At 44.1% G+C, this 23,868-nt stretch overlaps 1 protein-coding gene across 3 annotated transcripts in view; it reads right to left on the reverse strand.

The window, feature by feature from the left end:
• Positions 1-23,868, reverse strand: part of TLN2 (talin 2) — a 247,679-nt gene that overhangs the window by 51,711 nt on the left and 172,100 nt on the right. For all 3 annotated transcript variants that reach the window (XM_019533415.1, XM_019533414.1, XM_019533416.1), the window contains 7 exons: positions 19,098-19,199; positions 16,859-16,978; positions 13,198-13,344; positions 9,245-9,411; positions 4,765-4,948; positions 1,763-1,888; positions 1,092-1,208 (listed from right to left, as the gene is read on the reverse strand). In XM_019533415.1, coding sequence (XP_019388960.1) covers positions 1,092-1,208; positions 1,763-1,888; positions 4,765-4,948; positions 9,245-9,411; positions 13,198-13,344; positions 16,859-16,978; positions 19,098-19,199 — 963 coding nt within the window. The remainder of the gene's footprint in view (positions 1-1,091; positions 1,209-1,762; positions 1,889-4,764; positions 4,949-9,244; positions 9,412-13,197; positions 13,345-16,858; positions 16,979-19,097; positions 19,200-23,868) is intronic.

Below are 23,868 nucleotides of genomic sequence, written 5' to 3' on the forward strand. Positions count from 1 at the left end.
CTGACTTTGATGGCATCAGGATTCAATCTCATTTATAACATTCTTCCCCCTATTAACATTGTAACATTCTCCCTCCTCTTAGGATTTGTACAGCAAAAATGACAACAAAGAGTCCTGTCATATAATAACGGAGATGATGAGGAGGGGTATTCAAAAAGAGTGCACCACAAGATTTTTGCTTAGGAGAGCAGCAGAACTGACATGTTATAATGCAATGTCCTGATTAATAAATAACTATTCTGTGAGGATTTTCCTCTTTATGTTTACACAACACAAAAAGGGACAAAACAAAGTGAGCTCTTAAAGGACAGCAGCAGCTTATCTTTTTAAACATCCCCAATGTTGCCACAACATAGGTGCATTCAGTTCATAAACTATAAGACAGGGTACTCTCTGATACAGTTTCTCTATATATATTTCTGCTTAGCTAAAATCTTGTTTGTTGTTTGATAAGATTTCTCAAGCATACTGTGGTACTAATTTAGCTCACTGTCCACTATATAAAAAAACAGAGTATTCGAAAGGAGAGCTTAATACTTACCTTACTGTATCCTGAAGAGACAGAAAAATAACGTTTGTGGTTTAACACCTAATTTTGGGGGTGAATTCTGTGCTACAAATAATTCTTTTGCTCAGATAAAATTTAGATATCAGGCTACTGACCTTTATAAAAGAAAAAAAATGTAGATACGATTAAAATCACAGGTGCCAAATATGCTGGCTTTGAAAGGTTTCTTCAGTGCAAAGGCAAGGTTAAAAAAGGTAAAAAGGTGCTTGATTCAGAAAATAATGTTGAAGTGGGAGTTTCATGTCTCATGGACTTAAAAAAACCCAATTGCTCCAAGTATATGATATGACAGTTATCTCACAAATCAAAATACAGCCCCAAAATGGTCACTGGTGACATTGGAAAGCAGGTAGGCTGAAGGAACATGCCAGCTTAGAGTTAATTTAGAGCAGCTGGCAGTGACTAAACTGCATCTAACTCACTACAGGACAGATGCAACATGCCCTGAGGAGCCTCTGGTGCAGCCTAATTTGATTTTAAATGTGTTCTTTAGCAGGCTGCCATGTGCAATTACATTCTTTACCGTGAGTTCCTGTTTGATGTACTCGATTGTGGCTTCAAGAGCTCTTGTGCCTCGAGTAGCTTCATCTTCTACTGCTTTAACAGTTTTCAAAAGTGATGTGACATTTGTTACCATAACCTGAAAAGAGAGAGAGAGGTGAAAATACATAATTCCCTCCTACATTTAGGAAACACCATTTTTTCATTTTAGGACTATCACACTATGAAACGATTATTAATTCCAGTATACTTTATAAATAGTACAGGTCATTTGATTCAGCCCTCTGCTTACGAAAGCTCATGTTATACATCTCTGATTTAGTTAGTCTACCAGAAAGTACAAATCTACCCTCCTATGGCAACGTAGAATACTTCCTCAGTCAGATGCACACAGGAGAATGGGGATGTCCTTAGGTAAGAAAACAGGTTTCACCAAAATCACCTATGTTACCGGATGACTAAGAAACTGTTGTTTATTGACACCAAATTGCAGGCAGCCAATTATCCAAGTTTCCAGCTGTCACGAACTGTCCAGTTAAAGATCATCTCAAGTTATTTGAATACAGATGAAAAAGCAGGAAAATAAGAGAATTAGGTGAACAAGAATTCTTGTTCTTTGGGATTGCAGTAACAAAGCAATATCAGCAATTTCTTTAATAAAAGTCAAACAAAACAAGTTATTACACTACTTACCTTGGCAGCTCCCTTCAGCTGGTACATGGATGGATCATCTGCTGGTTTGCTAGCAGCTCCTTTGGTAGCACCAATGAGGTCAGAAAGGGCCTTAGCAACATCCTTAATAGCGTTGATCAATACAACCTACAAGGGTGAGAAAGTTTAGCTTGAGGTTAGCGTAACAAGTTCTCAGGTCAGCTGACAGATGGAGGATTTGGCAAGACTGGGCACTTAAAGGATCTGCTAAGCAGAGGGAAAATACTGTGTCATACCTACAGTCACCAGGACTGGCATCAGCAGCCCTTAGTGGCCTGGATGCAGTGAGGTTTTGCTCATATTGAAAAACTAGCCAACTGCCCATCAAGAATGATGTGGGGAGGAGGGTAGTGGGGACAGACGCCACCACCCACTGACCCATGTTGCCACCATTCTGCCTCTGGCTCTGTGCACCACCCCCCATCTAGCTCTGTGCGCCTCCTCCGTCCCTCACAGCTTCACCCTGCAGCACCACAGTTTCTCAGGCACAGGAGAGGGAAGGAAGCTTGCATGCAGCAGCCACAGCTGCCACCCAGCACCCCAAGCTGCTGCTGCTGCACGTCCGGCCACGTGTTACCCCCATCTCCCTTCCCAGACTCCCCTCCCTCCTTCCCAGCTGTTCTCAGGGCCTGGCAGTGAGGTGCTGCCACTGTGCCCCCCTCTCCTTCCTACTTCCCTCCCCCTTGTCACCTCCCTACTGCCTCCCCCTCCCTGACGGCTTTTGTTGGGGCCCGGCAGTGGCGGTGAGGCTGGAGGTGGGGGGGTGGTGAAGCCAGTGCTGCGCCGCCAGCACCCTGTCCTGCTGCCTCCCAGAAGAAGGGGGGAAGAAGCCTGCCCTGCTGCCCCCTCCATCCCCCTTGGCCAGCACCCTGTGCTGCTGCCGCCTCCAGGAAGCAGGGCCAACAGGGAAGGAGGGGTGGGAACGGCTCTGTCTGCTCTGTTGCCAACATCATTGGTTGTTTCAGACAAACTATCAGAGCGTGAATAAAACATTACGGACGGACAGACAGACAAAGTCTTTTATAATACTAGAATTACACTTTGGTAACCTGTGCTGAAGCTCTGAAAAATGACTATATTTAAGACATAAGCTATACTTAAAACTGTAATCTAACCTCCCCTACAAGTCAGAGAATCTTAGAAAATTAGGGTTGGAAGGGACCTCAGGAGATCATCAAGTCCAACCCCCTGCTCAAAGCAGGACCATTCCCAACTATATCACCCCAGCCAAGACTTTGCCTAGCCAGGTCTTAAAAACCTCAAAGGATGGAAATTCCACAACCTTTCTGGGTAACCTGTTTCAGTGCTACTATCCTCCTGGTGAGAACGTTTATCCTAATATCTAACTTAAACTTCTGTTGCTGCAACTTAAGACCTTTGTTCCTTATTTCGTTACCTGCCACCACTGAGAACAGTCTAGCTCCATCCTCTTTGGAACCACCCCCACTTCCCTTGATCTACTGACAACACTCCTACTAATGTAACCCAATCTGCCACTAGCCTTTTTCTCAATAAAGGCACACTGCTGGCTCATATTTAGCTTATTGTTCACTGTAACCCCTAGGTCCTTTTCTGCAGAACTGCTGCTTAGCCAGTCATTCCCCAGCTTGTACCAGGCATGGGACTGTTCTGTCATAAGTCCAGGATTTTTGCAGTGGTCCTTATTGAACCTAATGAGATTTCTTTTGGTCAAATCCTCCAATTTCTCAAGGTCTCTCTGAATCCTGGCCCTACCCTCCAGCATATCTACTACTCCCCCCAGCATGGTGTCATCTGTAAACCTGGTAAGGGAGGCACTCCACCCTATCTTCCAGATCACTGATGAAGTTATTGAACAAAACTAGGCCCAGGATTGACCCCTGGGGCACTCCACTTGATACTAGCTGCCAGCTAGACATCAAACCATTGATTACTACCCTTTGAGCCCATTGATACAGCCAATTTTCCATCCACCTTACAGTCCATTCATTCAACCTGTACTTCCGTAGCTTGCTTGAGAGAATGTTGTGGGAGACCATATCAAAAGCCTTGCTAAAGTCAAGTCCTATCATGGAACATACCATAGCCCCATACACAACTGATATCAATTAATAATTGCTTGCACTACAGGATTTTTATTGGCAACCCTGCATTGTTAGACTTGACCTTGAGAATAAAGTCTCCAGATATGGTAGTTGTTTAAAGTAACAGATATTGCTAGGGTGGAATATACAGTTATCAAAAAATCCTCCAGAAATAAACATTTTCAGTTTTTGCAATATTTTCTCACAGTTGAATTTTCTGTAAATTGACACTGGAATTGTGTACAGTTAGAGTGAAATATACATGCTTTCCAGAGTCTCAAACAAGCAAGGGAACTTTTCAAATGAACTTACTAACTTAAAATGGTAGTACATTACCAACCTCCATTTCAATAGATTCAAATAAGAGATGAAATGTTTCTACTTTGAAAAATGACATTACTGACTGGAGAGAAAAATAATATAGAAATACCTGTAAAACTTCAGCAAACTATTAGCAACATTAAAACAACGTGAAGTGCACTGCTTAATCTTAAATTCAATAAAATGGTCCCTAGCAGTGAAATCATTAAACTATGGAACAGCTTTCCATAGGATGAGTCAGAAGCCCCATCATGAATCATTTGACAATGAGGCACTTATACCCTTGCAAAAAACATTATATTGTTGGTGGATAGGGGACAAGCCACAATTCTATACAAGTCTTATCCATTTCTAGATTAATAACTTAGATATACAAAATTGTTTTTCAGAAGCAAGATGCACAAGTAAACTCAAATTAATCCAAAAGAGACACCTATACTTTGAGTAAGATTTTTACAGGTACTTGAGTGAAAGTCACTTTAAAGAAAAAAGTTGCCTCGTATCTTGAGATTTGAAAATTATTTCTCTTACAACCGTATATCTTTCAAATGTGACAGATATTGATCCGTTGTTTACCTCTAGGTTTGCTGCCCCTCATACCTGTGTTTCAGGGTCATCTGATCCCAAGCTGGCTGCTCCCAGTTTTACCACTTCTGCTAGCTGGGTAATGGTGTTAGCGGATGACTGAGCTGCTTGGGCCAGTTTGTCTTGACTTGAGGCAGCACCAGATACCAGCAGTTTTGTATCTTCAACCAAAGCTTTTGCGGTTTTCAGTATATTTTCCCTGGGGGAAAAAAAGGAACATAGGGGAATGGAGAGGGGAGAACGAGGGAAGAGGGAGAAGGCCATTCAACATTATTTTAAGAGACGGAGCTATGTAGACAATGGGCAACATACCAGTAACTACTCATGATAATCCTAGCTAACACCACAAGGTTGCAATTTCTAGTTAGAACAGATGTATTAAGTTTCAGGTTGTCAACACACCAGGAACAGGATACCTCAATGAAATGACTTCCTCCTGAAAGGAAATGAGATATGGCAATAGAGGGAGGAAACAACAAGCCATAATGTGGAGAGATTAGGCCCAGCTGTATTATGAGGAAACTACCAGTTGTCCAGCCTCCCCCTTAGCCAGCATGTTCTATGGAAAAGAAAATCATTATAAGGGGGTAATGGGAAGGAAGGGGAAGGGAAATGCTGCACAAAACATGACTAATTCACACCTTTTTCCACAGTTTTTGAGGAGAGAAATCTAAAGCTTTTCACCCTTTCCTTCGGGTGAAAGAACAGACCACCTCTGAACAATTTGCTTCAGAAACAAGGTAAAACCATGAAGATAAAATGATAAAAGAAAACATAAAATTAGTCATTCAAGAAATAACTGGCACCTGCACGAAACTTGATAACTGGACTTTTAAGAATTCCTAGATGTAACGGAGGAAAAACCTCTACCTGCAGTCTTAAGTCAGGCTTTAAAATTCTCACCTTAACTAACAGTAACATTAACATTCTGATCTAGAAAAGCCACTTACCTGGAATTAACGTGATCAGTTGTAAAGACTGCCTTTACACAGTAATTATTTTAGGCTTAGAACAACTGCACAATTAGGTAAAAGGAAATTAAACTAATCACAATTTTATTGAAAAAGATGAAATGCTTCATTTCTCCATTATTCATATATTGTAATAAGCTAATTATAGCCCAAAATGCAGATGTGGACCAGTTTGTACTCCTACTTTACCAGAGTATAAATCAGAGGCGGGCACTTATTTCAGCTGGAAGGCCACTTAATGAGTTTTGGTGACCTGTTGAGGGCTGCATACAAAATCTTTCAGAAGATATAATTTTAACAAATTATAAATCAAAAACAAATAATAAGCTAACATTTACTATAACATCTTTTAATTTTATTAAAAATATTGATTTGTATATGTTTGAATAGTGTACATACAGATGATTGCATAATAGCTCAAAATAAAGTCTTACTCTTGTATATTGTGTGTTGGGATGGTGGGTGCAGTGGGGGTGAAGGGGCTGTGTAGGTGTAGTTGGATGTGGGTATGGTGGGATGTGTCGGGGAGTGTGTGGGTATGGCGGGGTATGCAGTGTGTGGTTGGGGTGTTGGTGTGCAATGTGGGTTGGGTATGCAGGTGTGTTAGGTTACTGGCCTGAGGTGGGTGGTAGCAGGGAGCGACAGGGGGCACATATAGGTGCAGTCCACCCCTGCCTCCCCTCCAGCCTGTGGCTGCTCCCTGGCATTCCACATGGGGCCGAGCCCCACCTGAGGCAGCCTGCCCAGGCTCATGTCTGCACCCCTGCACCTGCCCTGCGCTCCTGTCTGCAACTGCCACATGGCTCTTGTCTGTACTCCTGCACTTGCCCTGCGCCCCTGTCTGCACCCCTGCACCCACCCTGTGTTACTGCCTACACCTGCTCCAGATCTGCTCCAGTGTACACAGCTTCCTGGCAGGGCCACCTTCCGCCCAGTCAACCGCCCTCAGGTGGCTGCTGATTGCGCTGGGCAGGCAGAGTGGGTGGAAGGTGACCAGAAGCTGGAGCTGGAGTCCCATGTATTAGGGCAAGAGCTGCCCTGCTGCAGCTTCCTCCCGTTCACTGCCACTTCCCCTCCCTATCTGTTACCCTGAGTGCTGCACCAGGGACAGAAGAAGGAAGAGCTGCTGGAGGCAGGGGGAGCTGAGCAGTTCCCTGGGCAGCTGCAGCAGAAGCCCCGCCAGGAAGCTGTGCACACTGGCTCGGGCCATAGCCATCTGGTTGGTAAGGGCAGGAGTGCAGTGACTGCTGCCCTGGATGGGAGTAGGTAGGGCTTGGCCCCATGCTGAGTGCACCAGAAGCACCCGCAGACCAGATACAGTTAATTGGTGGGTGCTAGCCACCTGAAGGGCTGAAGCAGGCAGCAGCCAGGTGCTTGACTATGGCAGCCATTTTGAGACCAAGGATACATATAGGATGAAGCAGCAGTTTCCTGCTAGCCGCCACAACAGAAACATCAGCTGGCTCAGGAACAGCTTGGAGGTTTATGGGCTGGGAGGTATGAGAATGGAGGAGGCTCCAGGTCCTGGGCATGACCTAGAAGTGCACCCTGCTGAGTATGGGTGGCCTGGTGGTGCTGTTTGTTGCAAACAGTCTCCCAGAAATGCCAGGCCAGTTACCACCTCAGTGAAAGGCAGGTCAGGGGCACCTAATAACCTCCAGGCCACACACAGTCCTAGCTGGGGAAAGCCCAGGGCAGTGAGAGGCGTGAGGCTCACGTGATCCAGCCAAGTTGTGAAGGAAAAAGCAGGCAAGCAGCTCAGGCTTGTCCCGAGGGACCCTGACTGGCCTATGCTGGGGCCAGGACCCAGAGAGGGGTCAAAGGGCCAGGGGCCCATTGCAAGGGATGCCCAAAGAGGCTCGGGGTACTGACTGGCCTGAGATAGGGCCAGGGCCTAAGGTGAAGCCGAAGGTCCCAGGGAGGGGACCATAGCTAATGGGGTGAAGGGTACAGCGGAGTTTAGCTGCCTGAGACGCTGCAGTGCAGGAGTGAAATGGAGCTGCAGAAATCCCCCTAAACATCAGGGTGCAAAAATGGGTAGCCTCCTACCTAACTAACACCATAATTATGTATCATCAAGGCATGGCAGACAAGAGAGGTGGACAGTTAGTCCAGAGACAGGTGGGCAGGCCAACATCAAGCTGGCCACACTACCCATGGGCCAGATCCAATCAGCCGGCGGGCCAGATCCAGCCCACGGGCTGTATTTTGCCCGCCCTTTTTATAAGTATTGCTCTTTGTCACAAGCCATAGTATTTGTTATTTTCTATAGCACTACATTGCTTAGACTGGACACAATCTTGCCTCTCTCCAAATTCAGATGTATGACATCAAACAGAGCTGCAAAGCATAAAGCTGGTAACCAAAGCAGCATATGAACCTGCGCAGGAAACAGACTTTACACTAACATACCACTGTGTTACTTTCCTCAATCCAAACCCAGGTGTACACACATAAGACGCTACATTTCCATATGACCTACTATTTAATGATTTTTTCTTCCCTGCAAAAACGGTCTGGTCCTCCCTTTACAGAGGTGAGGAAGTTGGGTAATAAAAGTAGTCACAAGTTGGTGTTAGTTATCCCCACTAAGCTTTGCGTTGTATTCTATTTGCCATCTTTCAATTGCAAATAGTTTATTTTATTGTTAAACTGTAGGAAGCAGGGTCTTGTCTGCAAAGTATGTAACAAACTTCATCTGATGATGGAAAAACCTCTTCTAATTCTGGACTCCAGTACACTTATGGTTCCTACAGAATTGGCAGAGCCAGCATCTAAGTAATGGCACAGCAGTGATGGCATAGGTCAAATGTGCCACTGAGCCACAGCTGTGTCTTGGCCATTAGAACCTCAGGTTTTCATTACAAGGGAAATAAAGGCTGGGATGCTGAAAATATTTCATTGTTTTGAAAAATGCCCCGGAATTATTATATTCCATATGACATTAGATGGAAATGTAGGCCACCAACTGATCCAAAAGACAGAATAACTGACCCTGACACTATCAAACAGACCCACCAAATAGGTCCAGTCTCAGCATTGACTACACACACTGGAAGAGCCAGCAGGTCAAAAACAGGCCTTGTAAAAAAAGAAACAAGGTTACCCAAGCCATCCTCTCCAACTTCATGGGCACTTAATTTTTCCTACTAGGAACAAAGGGAAATGCAATCAATAAAAATGCAATACAGGAATGGCTATGTTAAAATAAAGCCTTGTGTCAAACTTGTCACATTTGTGGTTTTTGTTTGAAATACTACTAGGAAATTAGCCAGCTGTTATTCCCTTCACACATACATGAGCAAATCAAAATTTGTTTTTCTTTACTTATCTGGCTTTTGAAACAATGACCCCAAATCATTCCTATTTCTCTCTCATTTAATTGGCCCATCTGGGTTTATTCTTGGAGATTTATAGGGCAGGCAAAGCTCCATCTGTACTCCTTTTCTTTTGCCACTAGTAGGACATTTATCCATTGCTTCCTTCCATATAGCTCCTCTAGCCCATGTTTTGGAAACACTGACCTGTGGTCTGCAAATGATTCATTGTTCTCAGCATTTAGAGTTCCAGCTGTGGCAAACATGATAGTTGTGTCCAGATCTGCAATTATCCCAGAAACAGCGCTAGCTGCAGTGATACAAGCCTGAGTGCCCTTGTTTCCTGCTTGCAGGGCAGACAAAACCAAAGAAACCTGGAAACAAAAATTTATAGTGAGGGGTGTATTAAAATAAAGCAATGTTAATTGATTTATTGGTTAAAAAAGGTTAGGTTTGAACCAAAGGCACAATTCATTTTAGTGACCTAATTTCACCATCTCTGATAATTTTCTCTTTCCCTTCCCCTGCTTACTCTATCTGATTAGTAACAAGTTTGATTAGGTTTTCCACAGAAGGATGCCTGCTATTGACATTCATCTTTCATGCAGGAATGGGCTGTCTACAGATGAGGCATAATACACAATAAATGAGCAGATCATGAAGACCTTAACTATATCTGGTCCCAGTATACATAATGACATTGCACAATCAATAGTGTAAGCTCTCATCTTCCATAAAATCAAATGAAAGGAAAGGCTTCCACAGTTACAGTAAATAAGAATTCCAATTATCTGTAGGCTCTCAGCAAAGTCAATAAAGGAGCTGACTGCATTTATTTCAATGTTATAATTACTTGTCAGCGGCGTAAGGCGCTGCCCAAAAATGTGATCACAAAGATAAAAGATGCTCTTCAAAACTCAACTTTATCTCGTAGCTTATTTTAAAAAGATGCATCTCTCCTGTCTTGCTCTGTACAACTGATCTCCCTCTGCTGCCTTAGTGATATGCTGCTCTTCCCAACCCTGGTGTGGCAAATGCACATTTGGAAGGAACACCAGCCAATAACATCTTAGCACAGGGCCATAATTTTGTGTTCCAATTGGCAGGCTGTACACAAAGACATTGAGAGGCACATCAGTTACTCCTCTGTCTTTGGAGGCACTCATTGTAAAATGGTATTATCTGCTAACAAATAAACAACATCTAAACAATATTTTAGATCAAGCTAAATTGTGCCCTTCAAACATCGTATGAGATTGCATTGTCAGTTAGTTATCTTAGCTTGTAACATAACACAGGGAACCGTGGCCCCCACGAGTTAATGTGTACATTCTGCAGCAGGCTCAAAATGGCCTATTAGATTGCCTGCATGTATCCAGAATTATTGAAACAAGGCATTTGCTAAAGAGAAAACCAACAGCCAGGTGGAAAACTGACATCACGCTAACACAGGAGACAGTAGAAGAGAGAACTGCGTCTTTGCCAAGGCCATCTAGGGAAATTTGATCTCGTGGGTAAGGTTAGTGATTTTTCTAATTTCATGCCCTACAAATGGGACACATGTTTTTAACATCTCATCAGAGAGACCCATGTACTGAAAGCTATGTGATGTTAATCATGTCCGTTTCAAAAGCAATCCTGAGAAACCTCTGTCACGATTTAAGCCTGTGGTTCAAGCTAGTCTGGATATTCCAAACTCAAAGGCAAAAAAGTTAGAAGTTACAGTAAAGATGTCCTTAACTAGAATCTTTGTAATCAAAAGCTGCAACAGTTATTTGCAGTAGGTTCTCATAAAAAACAGATTTTAAATATGGTGAAGAAAGAAAGACTTCCTGCTGCCTTGGGATTTTGTTCTGTAACACTGACATTGTCTCTTTTTAAAGTTCTATCCCTGCAAAAGTTGCACCTAGTACAATAAGCTATTCTATCACAGATTCCCTAAGTATATTTTAACTTCAGACAATGCTGGGCCTGGTAAAGACTGTAATTATATCTGGAGGGACACCCCCTATCTGTGCCCCCCCCAACTAATTTATAATGCCAATGAACACAGTTTTTGGAAACCCACTACTACAAATTGAAGGAAGATACTGGTGATGTGAGTAGGACTGGAAAAAAGAAGTAATAATTCTACTTCATAAGTAGACATGTTTGTCCCATCCATGTTTGTGGCACATAACACGTAAGCCAGTTAGATATTTTGACAACCTTATAGTGGATGAAAACTATTAACTTGGCCAACAACACAGATTTAAGATTTCCATGATAATCTTTACCGTTATACAAGTACTTTTTATCATATTAGGTCACATCTGGATGAGCCCGACTGTGCGGCATGTGGCCCTGCAGACACGTCTGTGGCACCGCATACCACATGTTTAGCTGTTTTCTGCACTGCAGGGGGGGGAGGGTTGCTCCCTGGTTATCCAGAGGTCAAATAAAACAGTGGAATAAAAAAAATAAAGTGGCATATGTGGGGACAGCATGCGACGCCCAAAACTTCAGCCTGGCCAGCCAGAGCCATATTCCAGCTACCTGACAGGCTCTGCGCACCTGGATCACAGCTGCTGCAGCCCTGGGAGGTCCCCAGGACCCCAGGTAAGGCTTCTGGGGCCAGTCCAGTGTTGGCCCCAGCCCCCCTACTCCACCTGGGATAATTTGTCGCTTGCCAGAGGGAACATGGCACAGGCATTCATGGATTCATAGATGCTAGTGTCGGAAGGGACCGCAACAGATCATCGAGACTGATCCCCCGCCTAGGCAGGAAAGAGTGTTGGAGTCAGATGACCCCAGCCAGATGCCTATCCAGACTTCTCTTAAAGACCCCCAAGGCAGGGAAGAGCACCACCTCCCTTGGAAGCCCAGTCCAAATTTTGGCTACCCTTACCATGAAGAAGTTTTTCCTGATGTCTAGCCTAAAGTAGTTGTTCCTAGGGAAACAAATGTCCACACATGTGCGAACATGGCTTTAGAGTTGAATAGTTCTCTCCGTAGGGTACGTGCAGATGTTACACACAGATCAACTGGATCTGTGCAAATACCGGGGGAGGTTAAATCAGGCAAAAAGTGGCTGGCCTGATCTAAATTAGTTCACCTGAGGAGGTAAACTAAGTTAGACTTGGAATGGGTTAGCCTGATCTGCTGAACGTCTGCACACATTTGGAGTGCAGTCCTGGGGCTGTGCTCTTCCTATTTGCCCTGTCCCGACTGGGATATTTTTAGTCATCACACCCTGCCCCTGCCCTCTGCAGACCTGCTAGCTCAGGGGCAGGCAAAGTCTAGCCTGCGGGCCAAATCAAGCCTGCAACAGACTCCATTTCCCAGCAGCCCCTGCCCATGTTGCTCCATCGGTTTCCATGGAGACCCCAGAAGTGGCAGGGTGGTGACAGTGTGGGGCCAGGGTTCCTATGAAGATTGACCCGAGCAGCGCTAGCAGGGTGTGTGGCTGGGCAAGGAGCTGCTTTGGGGCCAGGGCCTGGATTTTGCAGCAGTGACAGACAGCATGGGCCGGAGTTGGGGCAGAGCTGCGATCTGCTGCCCACACAGCCTGCGTGCAGTGGCCCCAGACGTGTGCAGGCCTCAGATCGCAGCTCTGCCCCGGCCCACACTTGTCACCACTGCAAGATCTTAGCTCTGGACCTGGACCAGCTCCCCACCCAGCTGCATGCCCTGCCAGCGCTTGGGCTGGTCTACATGGAAACCTTGGCCCCACACTGTCAGGGTGCTGCTGCTCCTGGGGTCTCCATGGAAACTGGCAGGGGCAGGGGCTTGTGGGAAATGGAGTCCAGGTGCCAGCCAGATCAACCATTTTGGCCACCCCTGTGCTAGCTCTACCCTGATCCTGCCCCCTTTGCCTCACCCTGAATTACTTAGATCAGGTTCCTTTCATGGCTCCCGGCACAAGCAAACACGTACGCAAGCCATTCCCAATCTATGATCATGCAGCTTAAAGTAAGCCATGTGATCATAGATTGGGCAAATGTCTGCAGGTACCCTTAGGAATCAGACTAAAGGGGAAAGGACACAAGTACATTTAGTCTACTATACTGACTAATGGTTGTTTGTATTCTCTTCCTCACTTTCAGAAGAAACAAAGAAACTACTAGAATTCTGCTGGTATTGCTGTACAGTATGAAAGAAAGCAACAAGGAACATCTTACTTTTTCAGTGACAGCACGAGCACATTCTATCAACTCCCGTTTGGTGTAGCTGTCTGTAGGGCAAATCTGGAGAGCTCCAGCTTTCTGAACCAGAAAGATACATCCATGACCAAGTTCTTGCACCCGGGTCCTGATCTGGAATCCTATCTGCTTAGGCAAGACATTGCAGGAAGGGAAGGCAAGAGAAAAAGATGCTTAGATTATTAAGTATCTTCATAAACAAATGTTTATTTCCCACAAAGGCCAGATATAAGAGTCATATCTGACATTCTGTATTTTTTCTAGATACAGCTAAACTCACAAGTGGTGTCATACAGAAGTGCTCATTTAACGGGAGTGTTATTCAACAGAGCACAGGGGATTAAATTCTGGCTATAAGTCTTCTGTGATTTACACAAGGCATTTGTCCCACGTCCAATTTATGCATTTCTAAAACACAGTAGAAATTTCACAACCTTTTCCCCCTTCCCAGTGTCTATAACACTTGTTCTATTTTATTACTAAGGGCATTTATACACATACCTTTTTGTCCCGTGATGCACCAGAGACCTGTCGGGCAGGAGCAGACTCGATTAACTGAGTTTGTTCCGCGTGCGAGCTGATGTGCACTGAGCTGCAGCACATGCAGTTATGTAAGTGGCAAAAGGCGTGCCAGCACGCAGAAAATGATGGGGGTACACTTTTGAACTAAAACACCTTGAAGGTACACTGCCACCATTTTTTTTAGCACTGATGCGCATTTCAATGCTTATACAACTGTATATGCTGCAGTGCCGGACACTTTTAAAAGTACTTGGTGCTGTGGCGTGAGCATGTGTACAAATTCCCTAAGGCCTCAAAGCAAAAAATAATGTTTTCTATATAAGCTGACAAACAAAGGAAGTCCTCAAACTGGGACTGAAGAATATGTAACCTTAATGTTTCAGGTACCTTAATTTTATTCACAGTTGAATATAGCACAAATTCTTGGCTGTTTATTTATATCACCAGTACAGGCAACCACCATTTAGCACTCATAACTGATTCCTGAAAAAGTGAGCATTAAGCGAAACCGAAAGTATTTGATGACCTAAGATGGCAATCGCAATCGTTTTAATGACCCAAGATGGTGACCACAAGCATTATAACAAAACTCGCTGAACGCTAAGTGAAATCAGGTATCAATTTCAAATGAGCGTTATGGTGAAATAGTGCTAAATGATACAGTGTTAAGCGGGGGTAGCCTGTACTTAGCATGTCCACATGAAATGGCCAAATTGTACTTACATCTGGAAATGATCTATTGCATATCTATTCTTGAAACAGAAACCAGAAGTGTTGTCTCAACCACAAAAGCTAATGTGAAATTTTAATACTTACATGTATGCGTACATATAAATTTGTGGTTTGGTTAATAAATAAGTAGGGATAACACTCATTAGTTTCAATAAAATGTTTCTTAAAGCTCCAGTTAATGTGCATTATTTTCATGAATAAATTGCCATTGTGTCTAACAATATACATGCTGAATTTAAACCATTATTTTTGATTTAGCCATTGAGTGTCAAGAATATTTAAAAGACTGAAGTGAATTGTCAGTGATGAGACATAATTAGTACGTGAAAAGCTTTTTGAAGGTCTTTTGTTTTGATAATCCGATACACTTGGTAATCTGGCAAGATAGGCTGCATCATCATGTCAGGTTTTTGTATGCTGGGTAACCAGAGCAATTTAATGACTCACAGAAAACTGATTCATTCACTTTATCTTAGATCCTATGCAGCACCTACTGTAAACAGTCACTAGAAAGGAGGCAAATAGAAAAAATGCCTTTGTTGGCACAACAGCCTGAGAATTTATGGGAAAAACTAGTTATCTTCACTAGTTCAAGTCCTACGTAAAAAGGGCCAAGAAGGAAAAAAGACCAGGAACGGCATTCCAGTCTCTCTCTGTGTCACTCTCAGTGCTTTTGATTGAATGCTTCAGTTCACAGACTGGGGGAGGAATTCCTGCAATTAGGCTTGTGGTGTGAATACAGGCACTTACAAATTAAAACCTTGTTTTAGACAGTTTCTAACATTCGCTAAAAAAATACTGATTTATAAAATTCCACACAGAAAAGAACTTACTGCACAGAAATTTCAGAGTAAGTGAACAGCATTTGAACAGCGGAAGTCAACAAAAGTTTTCAAGGAAAGTGTTCTGTAATATTGACCTGGTTCTCCTTTACTTCCTGTGCAGAAATGTTTTTTTCTATTGATGCACCTACATGGTATTGTGCAAGGTTGTGAATGAACTGTGAACAAATCTAACAAATTAACCTATTTTACTCAGCTAATTAGAAATTAAAGTGGTGAGTGGTATAAAATACCTATGTTAGTTAGCCCTATGTAACCAATTTATGAAAAAAGCACAATGCAAACAAAGATGGTAGCCTGGACTTTATGCTAGTAGGACAGGTTATAAACATATTCTATTAATTCCCCTTTTCACCACTGAAAGCAAGAGCACTAAAGCTTTTACGTGGTTATACATGCTGTTGTGATCCTAGGTATGATCATAAAATGCATCTGACTGGAGGGCCCGGTGGCAATGTGGCGGGGCTGCTTATGGCAGGGCAGCTCCTACAAAATACCACAATGTTGCAACCTCCAGAACAAGGTGAGTATAGGGCACCTCAAAACCCTCGCTCCACTGCCTTAGGAGTACTCCTTGGTTGGAGAAAGACTAAAAGACATCATCCTGACAGAAACACACCGTCACTGAGGCATTAGGCATTCAGCAGCAGTTCTTATCTGTTGCTCTCTGGCAGAAACAACAACCACTGAGGCAATGAATATTTGGACTTCATCTGGCCTTTGGATTCTGTCTCAGTGGTCTAAAGAGGGGGTGGTAGGTTCTGGGCAACCTCTACTCCTCCATATTTTTGCCTAGGCATGCACATCAAAGGTCTTGGTGTGATCACCTGACTATACTTCTTACATGTACACCATGATCCAGAGGATCGACGGTTGCCTACTGCATGCTGTTGCCAGAATCTGCCTTAAAAAAAAAAAAGAAAGAAAGAAAGAAAAAGCAATGTTAGGGTTCCAAGATAAATGGGCCAAAATTTGAAACTCAACTGTAATGTTGTGAAGGGGAAGGGTGTTACAAAAACAAACCCCTATATTTATGCTGCACCTAAGACTCTGATCCTAACTGTGGACCAGGCTGTATAATACGATGCTTAGGCCAGTGGAGAATGTTTTAGAAAACACAATCCCATATATTTTTCTATCCTACATTTCAAAAGTCTGCTGGACAGAAACTGCATTCCCTACACGATGGACTGTGCAAACTGTGTGGACATTATGGGCATACCAATAAACAGATGGTTGGCAAGGTAAGTACAGTGAATAGACTTTTCCTATTTAGAAACTTATTTACTGTACTCATTTTAGCATCCACTTAGATATTTGAGAGTAACCACTATTATTTCTAGATGGTTGTAAACCTGCTCTCCGTCTGACTGAGAAAAATCAGACTTGGGGAAGCACGCAGCTGAATTATAACCACTGCATTCCTGTATGACAACCATGTAATCACACTATTTTCATGTTATCCCTTATGTTACACAGTAGGAGAATATTCAATATTGATAGCACTGTGCGTTCAGTTTTTAGAGGTCTAAAAAATAGCAGACCTCCTCTGGTTCAGCTGTGGCTGCTGCCATTCGGCCCTGGAGAGCCAAATGCCCATAGTCATTGGTCATTTGTGATGCAAGTCCACCCAACTCCTCCGGGTTAGTAACCGACTTAGTCATCTGAAAAAAGAAAACAAGCAAAAGAAAAAAAATGACAAGCATGAGAACAACTTGTTAATGCTACACACCAGCACACTGACTTCTTTTGTCACGCTGAGGATGAGATGACTGCTTTTACGGTGATTCAGTTTCCAGCTAGAATTCTTTAAGCCAACCTCAAGCAAACATGCTTTTTTAGACCCACGGAAATGAAGAACTCACAGAACACATGAAGTAACTGAGGAACAGTTAGGATTGGTAAATCACTCCTCACGCAGTAGGGAACAGGACTACTGAAGAGGAGCTCAGTATGTTTATCTTGCTAGGTGAAGATGGTTTCAGATGGGATAAGCAAGTCATTCTCATCCAGCTCTCCTAGCCATGCTGATGGAGACCAAGATGTAGCTCCATGCAAAAAAGGAAGTATACTGAAGACTGATATAAAATATACATGATCTATCACGAAGTGAGAGAAAGGCAAGGAAAAAGCCCTGGAATAATACTACATGAAGAGATTTTGCTTTTGATACAGCATCAGCACAAGTACTGAATATCTTTTTAAAATATGTCTCTCCTACTGAAGAGAGATTTTTTTCTTTCACACAAGCAAAACCTGGTAAAATGAAGAAATTACAGTTTTTGGGCAAAACCGTAAACTAGTCTTATTAAGATCTTCCTGGGCTGACAGAAGTACAACTAACTGATGAAATTACAACCTATGACCTGGATAGACTGCCCTTCTTTTCTGAAACATCAAAACATCCCCTTGCATGGATCTTAAACCGTCCCCCTGCCATTGTATACAATAATATAAACTTTACTAAAAAAACAGAACAAAAGAGTAAAGCCCCAGCAACTGAAGTATTCTTTGGTAAAAGATCAAAATGCTTTACTATCATAACTATTACTATGAAATATTAGAACTAAGTTTAGCCAAGAGACTTCCTCTTCATTTTGCCCCCCAACTGAATCACATCACAAGAATTATGTAAGAAAACAAGAATCTGACCTTTTGTTGTTCACAAAATGAACAAAAATCAGTTCTCACAGGGTCTTATCTCAGTCAGAGCCAAGGTTAAAAAATAAATATCAAACTGAAAAGGGTTAATTTATGTCAGCAATAAACCCTGAACAATATTCCAATAACATAAAGCTATTCCAATAACTATTTTTGTTTTTCATAGAAAGTAAGCCTCATGAGAAATACTGAACCTCACATTCCATCAATATATACATCTCATGCAAAATAACCACTGTCAGCACAAATTATTAAGTTAGAAGGCTTTCCTAGTAACAGCTGCTGCACACTCCTAACCAGCAGCCTCCCCTTCCCTTTTAAAGCAGATAAAATGTACATTCGTCTACCCCACAGGTCTACTTAAAGACATCTATAAAGCGTTAACAAGCTCCTTAATGATCAGAGTAACAGATTGATTTTAGCTTGGTCTCCTTTGGTCGGAAGTTCTCCAATATAAAATATTCTGGCATATTCAAAACTTTTGTTTCAGGACAGGATCAAGTCATAGATCGGCTTAAGGAAAATCTTATTCTAAGGTGAGGGGAAGGGTGTGAATTAATATCAGTGACCTAAATAAATTAGGACCAGAAAAGATGCAGCAAACTGGGCTTTACTTTGTTGCTTTTTCCAACATTTTCTCACCTCAGTGGTCAACACAGCTTACTTTTTGATTCATTTTATTCACTTCTGATTGCTGTATTCCCATCTGTGGGTAGAAACTGTTGGTTACTGGCCAGCTAGTGCAATCCTCTTAAAATGCTCCTCCTGTTTTCATATCTCATTCTTTTGGACAGCATCACAGACAGAACAGTGTGTAAACTTTTTAAAGCTGCATCTTCTGCGGTAGTCAGACTGGAATTCAGAGGCATATGGCACTCCTCCTCCAAAGGATCATTTCTGCCTATCATGCAACCAGGTTCTAATGATTAAGCTTATGAGATGCATCACAGCTCTTTATTTTGCCTACCCATAAAACAGACAAAGCAGTCAGAAGTCAGTTACAGGGGTGAGCCTCAAGTCAGAACTGATTCAGCCTAACATCCAGAAGAGTGCTTCTTGTTTCTGCCAGTCACTTGGCACATCTTATCTAGCTATTATATATAAGGCCTCCTCATTTCTTACCATTTCTTGGGCTGTTACAGCAATTGCTTTAGAATACTTCACCACAGTTGTTTGATAATCAACAAAAGTTCCCTTTGGATCTGGAGGAGTGCCCTCATCCAACTGTGGAGAGAAGGGAAAACATGAAGGCAACATGTGACCTATATATAAAGCTTCCATTCTAATACTAGATTGTGCAGTTCATAATTATGGGTATAATACTCCAAGAGGCAGATCAAAGCATAGGAAAAGCCAGTGTCCTGCTATATCGGTAGCTTTATGCAACTTGCATGTAGTATGCCGTTTAGTGACTCAATATTCAAGCTCAGATTTTCTTTACAAATTCAATCCATTTATTATTCCCTGCCATGATTCCTCCTACATATAAAAAGGTTGGACAGTGCTTGGCAGAAGGATCATTCACCTAAATAAATAACATTTTTAATCTGCATGCTTTTTGAGCCAGACAAATAGCAGACTGAGTACAAGTTCATGTTCACAATAAAATAACAACTCATTTGTATTATACAGTTATTACACCATTCATAATATAACTTTTGCAAAGCAGTAAACTACTTCAGCACTCATCACCTGCCTTCTGAAACCAGTGTGTTCCAAGAGATGGGGTGATTGGTTATATCAGATAATGATTCTTCAAATGTGGCTTCCCTGACCTTTGTTCCTGAAGCCCTCCATCACTGTCCAAAGATGAAAAACCTGAACAGAAGCCAATATGACTTCTTTATTTCAGCACAGTAAATATATCCCTAGTTCAGGCTATGAGTTTGCATGTCTGTATCTGGTCTCTATTGTGAAATTAATTTTTCCAGAAAATATTGTACAGGACTGGTAGGACTGAGGGGTGTGCTTCTGTCAGATTTCAAAGAGAATGATAATTAGGGGTGACCCAAGGAAAATTTTTTGGGCCAATACCAATGGCCAATTATTAATAAGCCATATTGGCCGATACCAATCCGACTGCTGATATGCAAGCCTGGCAGCTTGGAGAGCAGTGTCTGGCTGGTAAGTCTGCTGCAGGGGAGGAGTGGGGGGTAAAGAAGGTGCATGGCGGATGCAGACTGAGGTCCCTGCAGTAAGGGAGGGAGTGGGGTTGGGGCTGGGGTAGGTGCTGCCCAGCCAGGGCGGGCCGTCAGACTGAGATGCGAGTGGCTTATCTGGGCAGTGCGAACGCACACACACGCATGGCTCCTGCCAATCTGTGCACTCCTGGGGAGGCATGGGGGGGGGGCGTGTGACCCCTGGATTTGTGCACAGGGCAAGAGCAGGCTGCCGCTGTGGGCTGGGGCCAGGGGCTGTGCCAGGTTCTTCCTGGCAGTGGGGCTGGGCCATGGATGTGCTTGGGGTAGATGGCAGTGGTGCTGAGAGTGGGGGCTATAGCAAATTCTGGGGTGGCTATAGCCTATAGCCCCCCATAATCCCTCCTCCCAGTGCCACCACTGCCAACCACCCCGAGAGCACCCCTGGTCCAACCCCCTGCTGGGAAGAGCCCAGTGCTGCCCCTGGCCCCAGCTCGCAGCAGCAGCAGCCTATCTTTGCCCCACACATGGATCTGGGGAGCACATACCCCCCATGCCCGCCCTGGGAGTACGCACAGCCACCCTCTGCCCCACACCGCTTGGACAAGCTGCTCGCGGCTCTGTCTCATGCCCTGTCCCACCCAGGCAGTGCCGGCCCCTGCCCCAACCTCGCTCTCTTCCTCACCACAGGTGCCTCAATCTGCAACCCCCTACACTACTTCACTTCCCACTCCAATAGATTTACCAGCTGGATGTTGTTCTCGTTGCTGCTAGACTGCATTCCTGGCCATGTGCATGCTGTGGCTATGCCCATATGCGCAACATTTATCAACAATATTATTGGCCACATTAGCCCCAAAAAAGCCCATTGCTGATACTGATAATGACAATTTTCCTTTTTGATGGTGTCCATATGATATAAAACGACATATCAGTGTGCCTCTAAAGATAATGTGTACAGATTTAAGAAAATGCTCTTCAATTGCTAACCTTTCTTTTTGTTTGCCCTTCCTAAAAAGGTTCGTACCTTGGTTGACAGGCAAATAACTTTCAGCTCATACCTTTATTTTTGGTTTATTTAAAGCTGGTGCCTTTTGTACATAGTGTCATGTGTTCAGGTTTGTTTTCTCTCTCCTTCATGTTTTCTCTCGACTTAATCCTCCTGTGAACTTCAGAACCTTGAGGCTGCTTCAGAGTGAAGGTCTGAATGAGGAATTTTAACCTCCAGGAGAAATAATAAGACTTGGTACAGTCTCTATAGAAGTCTTCCCTAATCTCGTAACTCTGATGGGATCTGGATCTGGATTTTGGATGGGAAGATTTTCACAACAGTAGACTGACAAACCATTGCAAATAGATAAATAAATAAATTATAGACTGCTAACTTCAATTAAAGTAGTTGCAGTCTAATATGCTGATCTGGCAGCCAGGAGAAAAAGAAAAAAAATTACTTAGTGCCTTGATTTATATCAGGGGTGTCAAGCATATGGTCCATTGGCCAGATCCAGTCTGTAAAGCTGGGTCATTCTCCCCACAGCCTTGTTGGGGATGGCTTTCCCATGGCTGTAGCCGAGTGCCAGGGTACTGGAGCCCCAACAGCACCATGAGAAGAAGCCTGATGCTTTGGTGCCATTTCCATGGTGGCAACTAAGTGTCAGGCACGCTGGAACTCTTCTCATGAGGTCCTGAACTGGAAGGTGGTGGTTGCAGGGGTGGGGGTGTCTGTGGGCTTGATCTGTCTGTGGGGCCAGCTGTGTACCATTCATCTGGCCTGCAGACCAACCCTGCACCCAGATGCAGATTAATGCATGGGTCTGTGGGGCCTGGGTCCCAGGGCCTCTGCCAATCAGGGGCCCTTGGATGCCTGGGTTCCCTTGGGAAATGGTGGGTTTCCCTTTGCAGGCGGGCAGCATTCAAACCTGTAAGGGGTCCTGATTGGGGCTGCCAAGAGCAAGACGCAGGGGGTGCCGTGTGCACGTGCATGACTACATGCATACATGTGGCCAGGAAGACAGCCAGGCAGTGTGAAGAGCAGCTCCCTGTAGGTAAGTCTATGGAGCAGAAAGAGAAGAGGAATGGGAGAGGGAAGGGGCAGATCGAGGCCCCCACAGTGAGGGGCAAGAGTAGGGGAGGGTCTGGGGGTGTTGCTCAGCCAGGGTGGATCATGGGATCTGGGGCCAGGGTGTGGAGTGGGATAGAGCCATGGGTGGCTCATCCAAGGGTGCGGGGGAGTGGCTCCCTGTCACTTGACACCCCCCACCCCAACAGAGGCATGGGAGGGCTATGTGCCCTCCCATATCTGTGCGTGCGGTGGATGGGGGCTACTTGCTGTGGGCTTGGGGCTTTTTGCTCTGCTGCCTTGGCCCCAGGAGTCCTATGATGGCCATGTGCTCCCTGCCCATCCAGCAGCAGTGGAGGTGGCAAGTTGTGCCTCCCATTGCCAGGTTGCCAGGGGACATGCAGCTGGTGTGGGGCCCCCAGGGCAAAGGCAACAGAGCAGAGAGCCCTGAGCCCATAGCGGGCAGCCTACATCCACCCTCTCCCTGCTTGCCTCTGCTCTAGTCATGCCTGGGGGTGGGGGGAGAGGGGGCGGGGAGCAGGGAGGAGAGGTAGGCACGTTCCATGCCATTCCCAGCTTGGCTGGAGCCATTCAGCCTCCCCTGTGTGGCACGGAGGCCTGCCCTGCAGAGGGGAAGGGGCCCATCTCCCCCACTGAAGTATAGCTCCCAGGACCAGGGGAGAAATGGTATGACATGGTTATCATGGAGTGTGGGGGGGGCTTCCAATTTTCTGTTTGCCCAGGGCCCCAGTACATTTTAATCCACCAGTGCCTGCACCACTCATCTGGCTTGTGGGGCAAATGACTTTCACACCCCTGAATTCCACGAGGCACCCTAGATCTAGGCCCCAAATTTAGGATTGAGGAAACCAGGCTGTCAATCAAAGACACAGGCATTTTTCCTTCATTGAATATTGGATGTCTACCTTTCTTCAAATATTTCAGGAACTCTTCCATGTGTTGCTGTCTAGACCAAGTAAGATAAAAAAGACTTAGGTGATAATGCTTCTGGGAAGTCACTGCTTCTTAAATGAGATGGAGCTTACTGCCCAAGCAGAAGCCTTGTCAACTCTGTTTCAGCCCACAAATCTGTAGAACAGAGAGCTCTGCCTAGTCCAGAGCACAAGTTTTGGCTCTGTGACCAGGTTCTCTGATTTGGAAGAGCATGAGCCTGGCACTGGGGCTTACATTCAGGGTTTTACCAAGCCATCTACCTTGCATATTTGCAAGCACAGGCACACATGACTTATTTCTCAGCAGCTGCCATTCTACTTAAGGAGGTGGCATAAGCATCCCTATAGTAAGAATGAAAACAATGCTGTAATATTAAAATAAATATTTCAGTGCTAATGAAGTAGGCAGATTAAAATGTTGCAACATTAAATTACTGGAGCTTCCAATTTTTGCTTAGTTCCTTACAACTTTTCACATCACTTGATAATTGCACATATAATTCTACTCACTCATGTTTCTCTCTTTTGAAGATGAAAGAGCTCTCCCATGTGCCAGCACTGTTTCACAGTTAGTGCTATTCATCAGCTAGTCTGATGGCTTAATGTTGTAGGCAACCAATTGGTGCACAAGGCTGACTGCCCATTTAAATTATATTTAACATTTTCTCTCTGAACCATTACCCTGGTATTGTGAAGAGACCATTATATTCAGTGTAATTACTGCCCGATTATCTAAAGCAGTG

This window comes from Crocodylus porosus, unplaced genomic scaffold, assembly GCF_001723895.1.
Source record: "Crocodylus porosus isolate Cpor-Errol unplaced genomic scaffold, CroPor_comp1, whole genome shotgun sequence".
In the NCBI taxonomy this organism is placed as follows: domain Eukaryota; kingdom Metazoa; phylum Chordata; order Crocodylia; family Crocodylidae; genus Crocodylus; species Crocodylus porosus.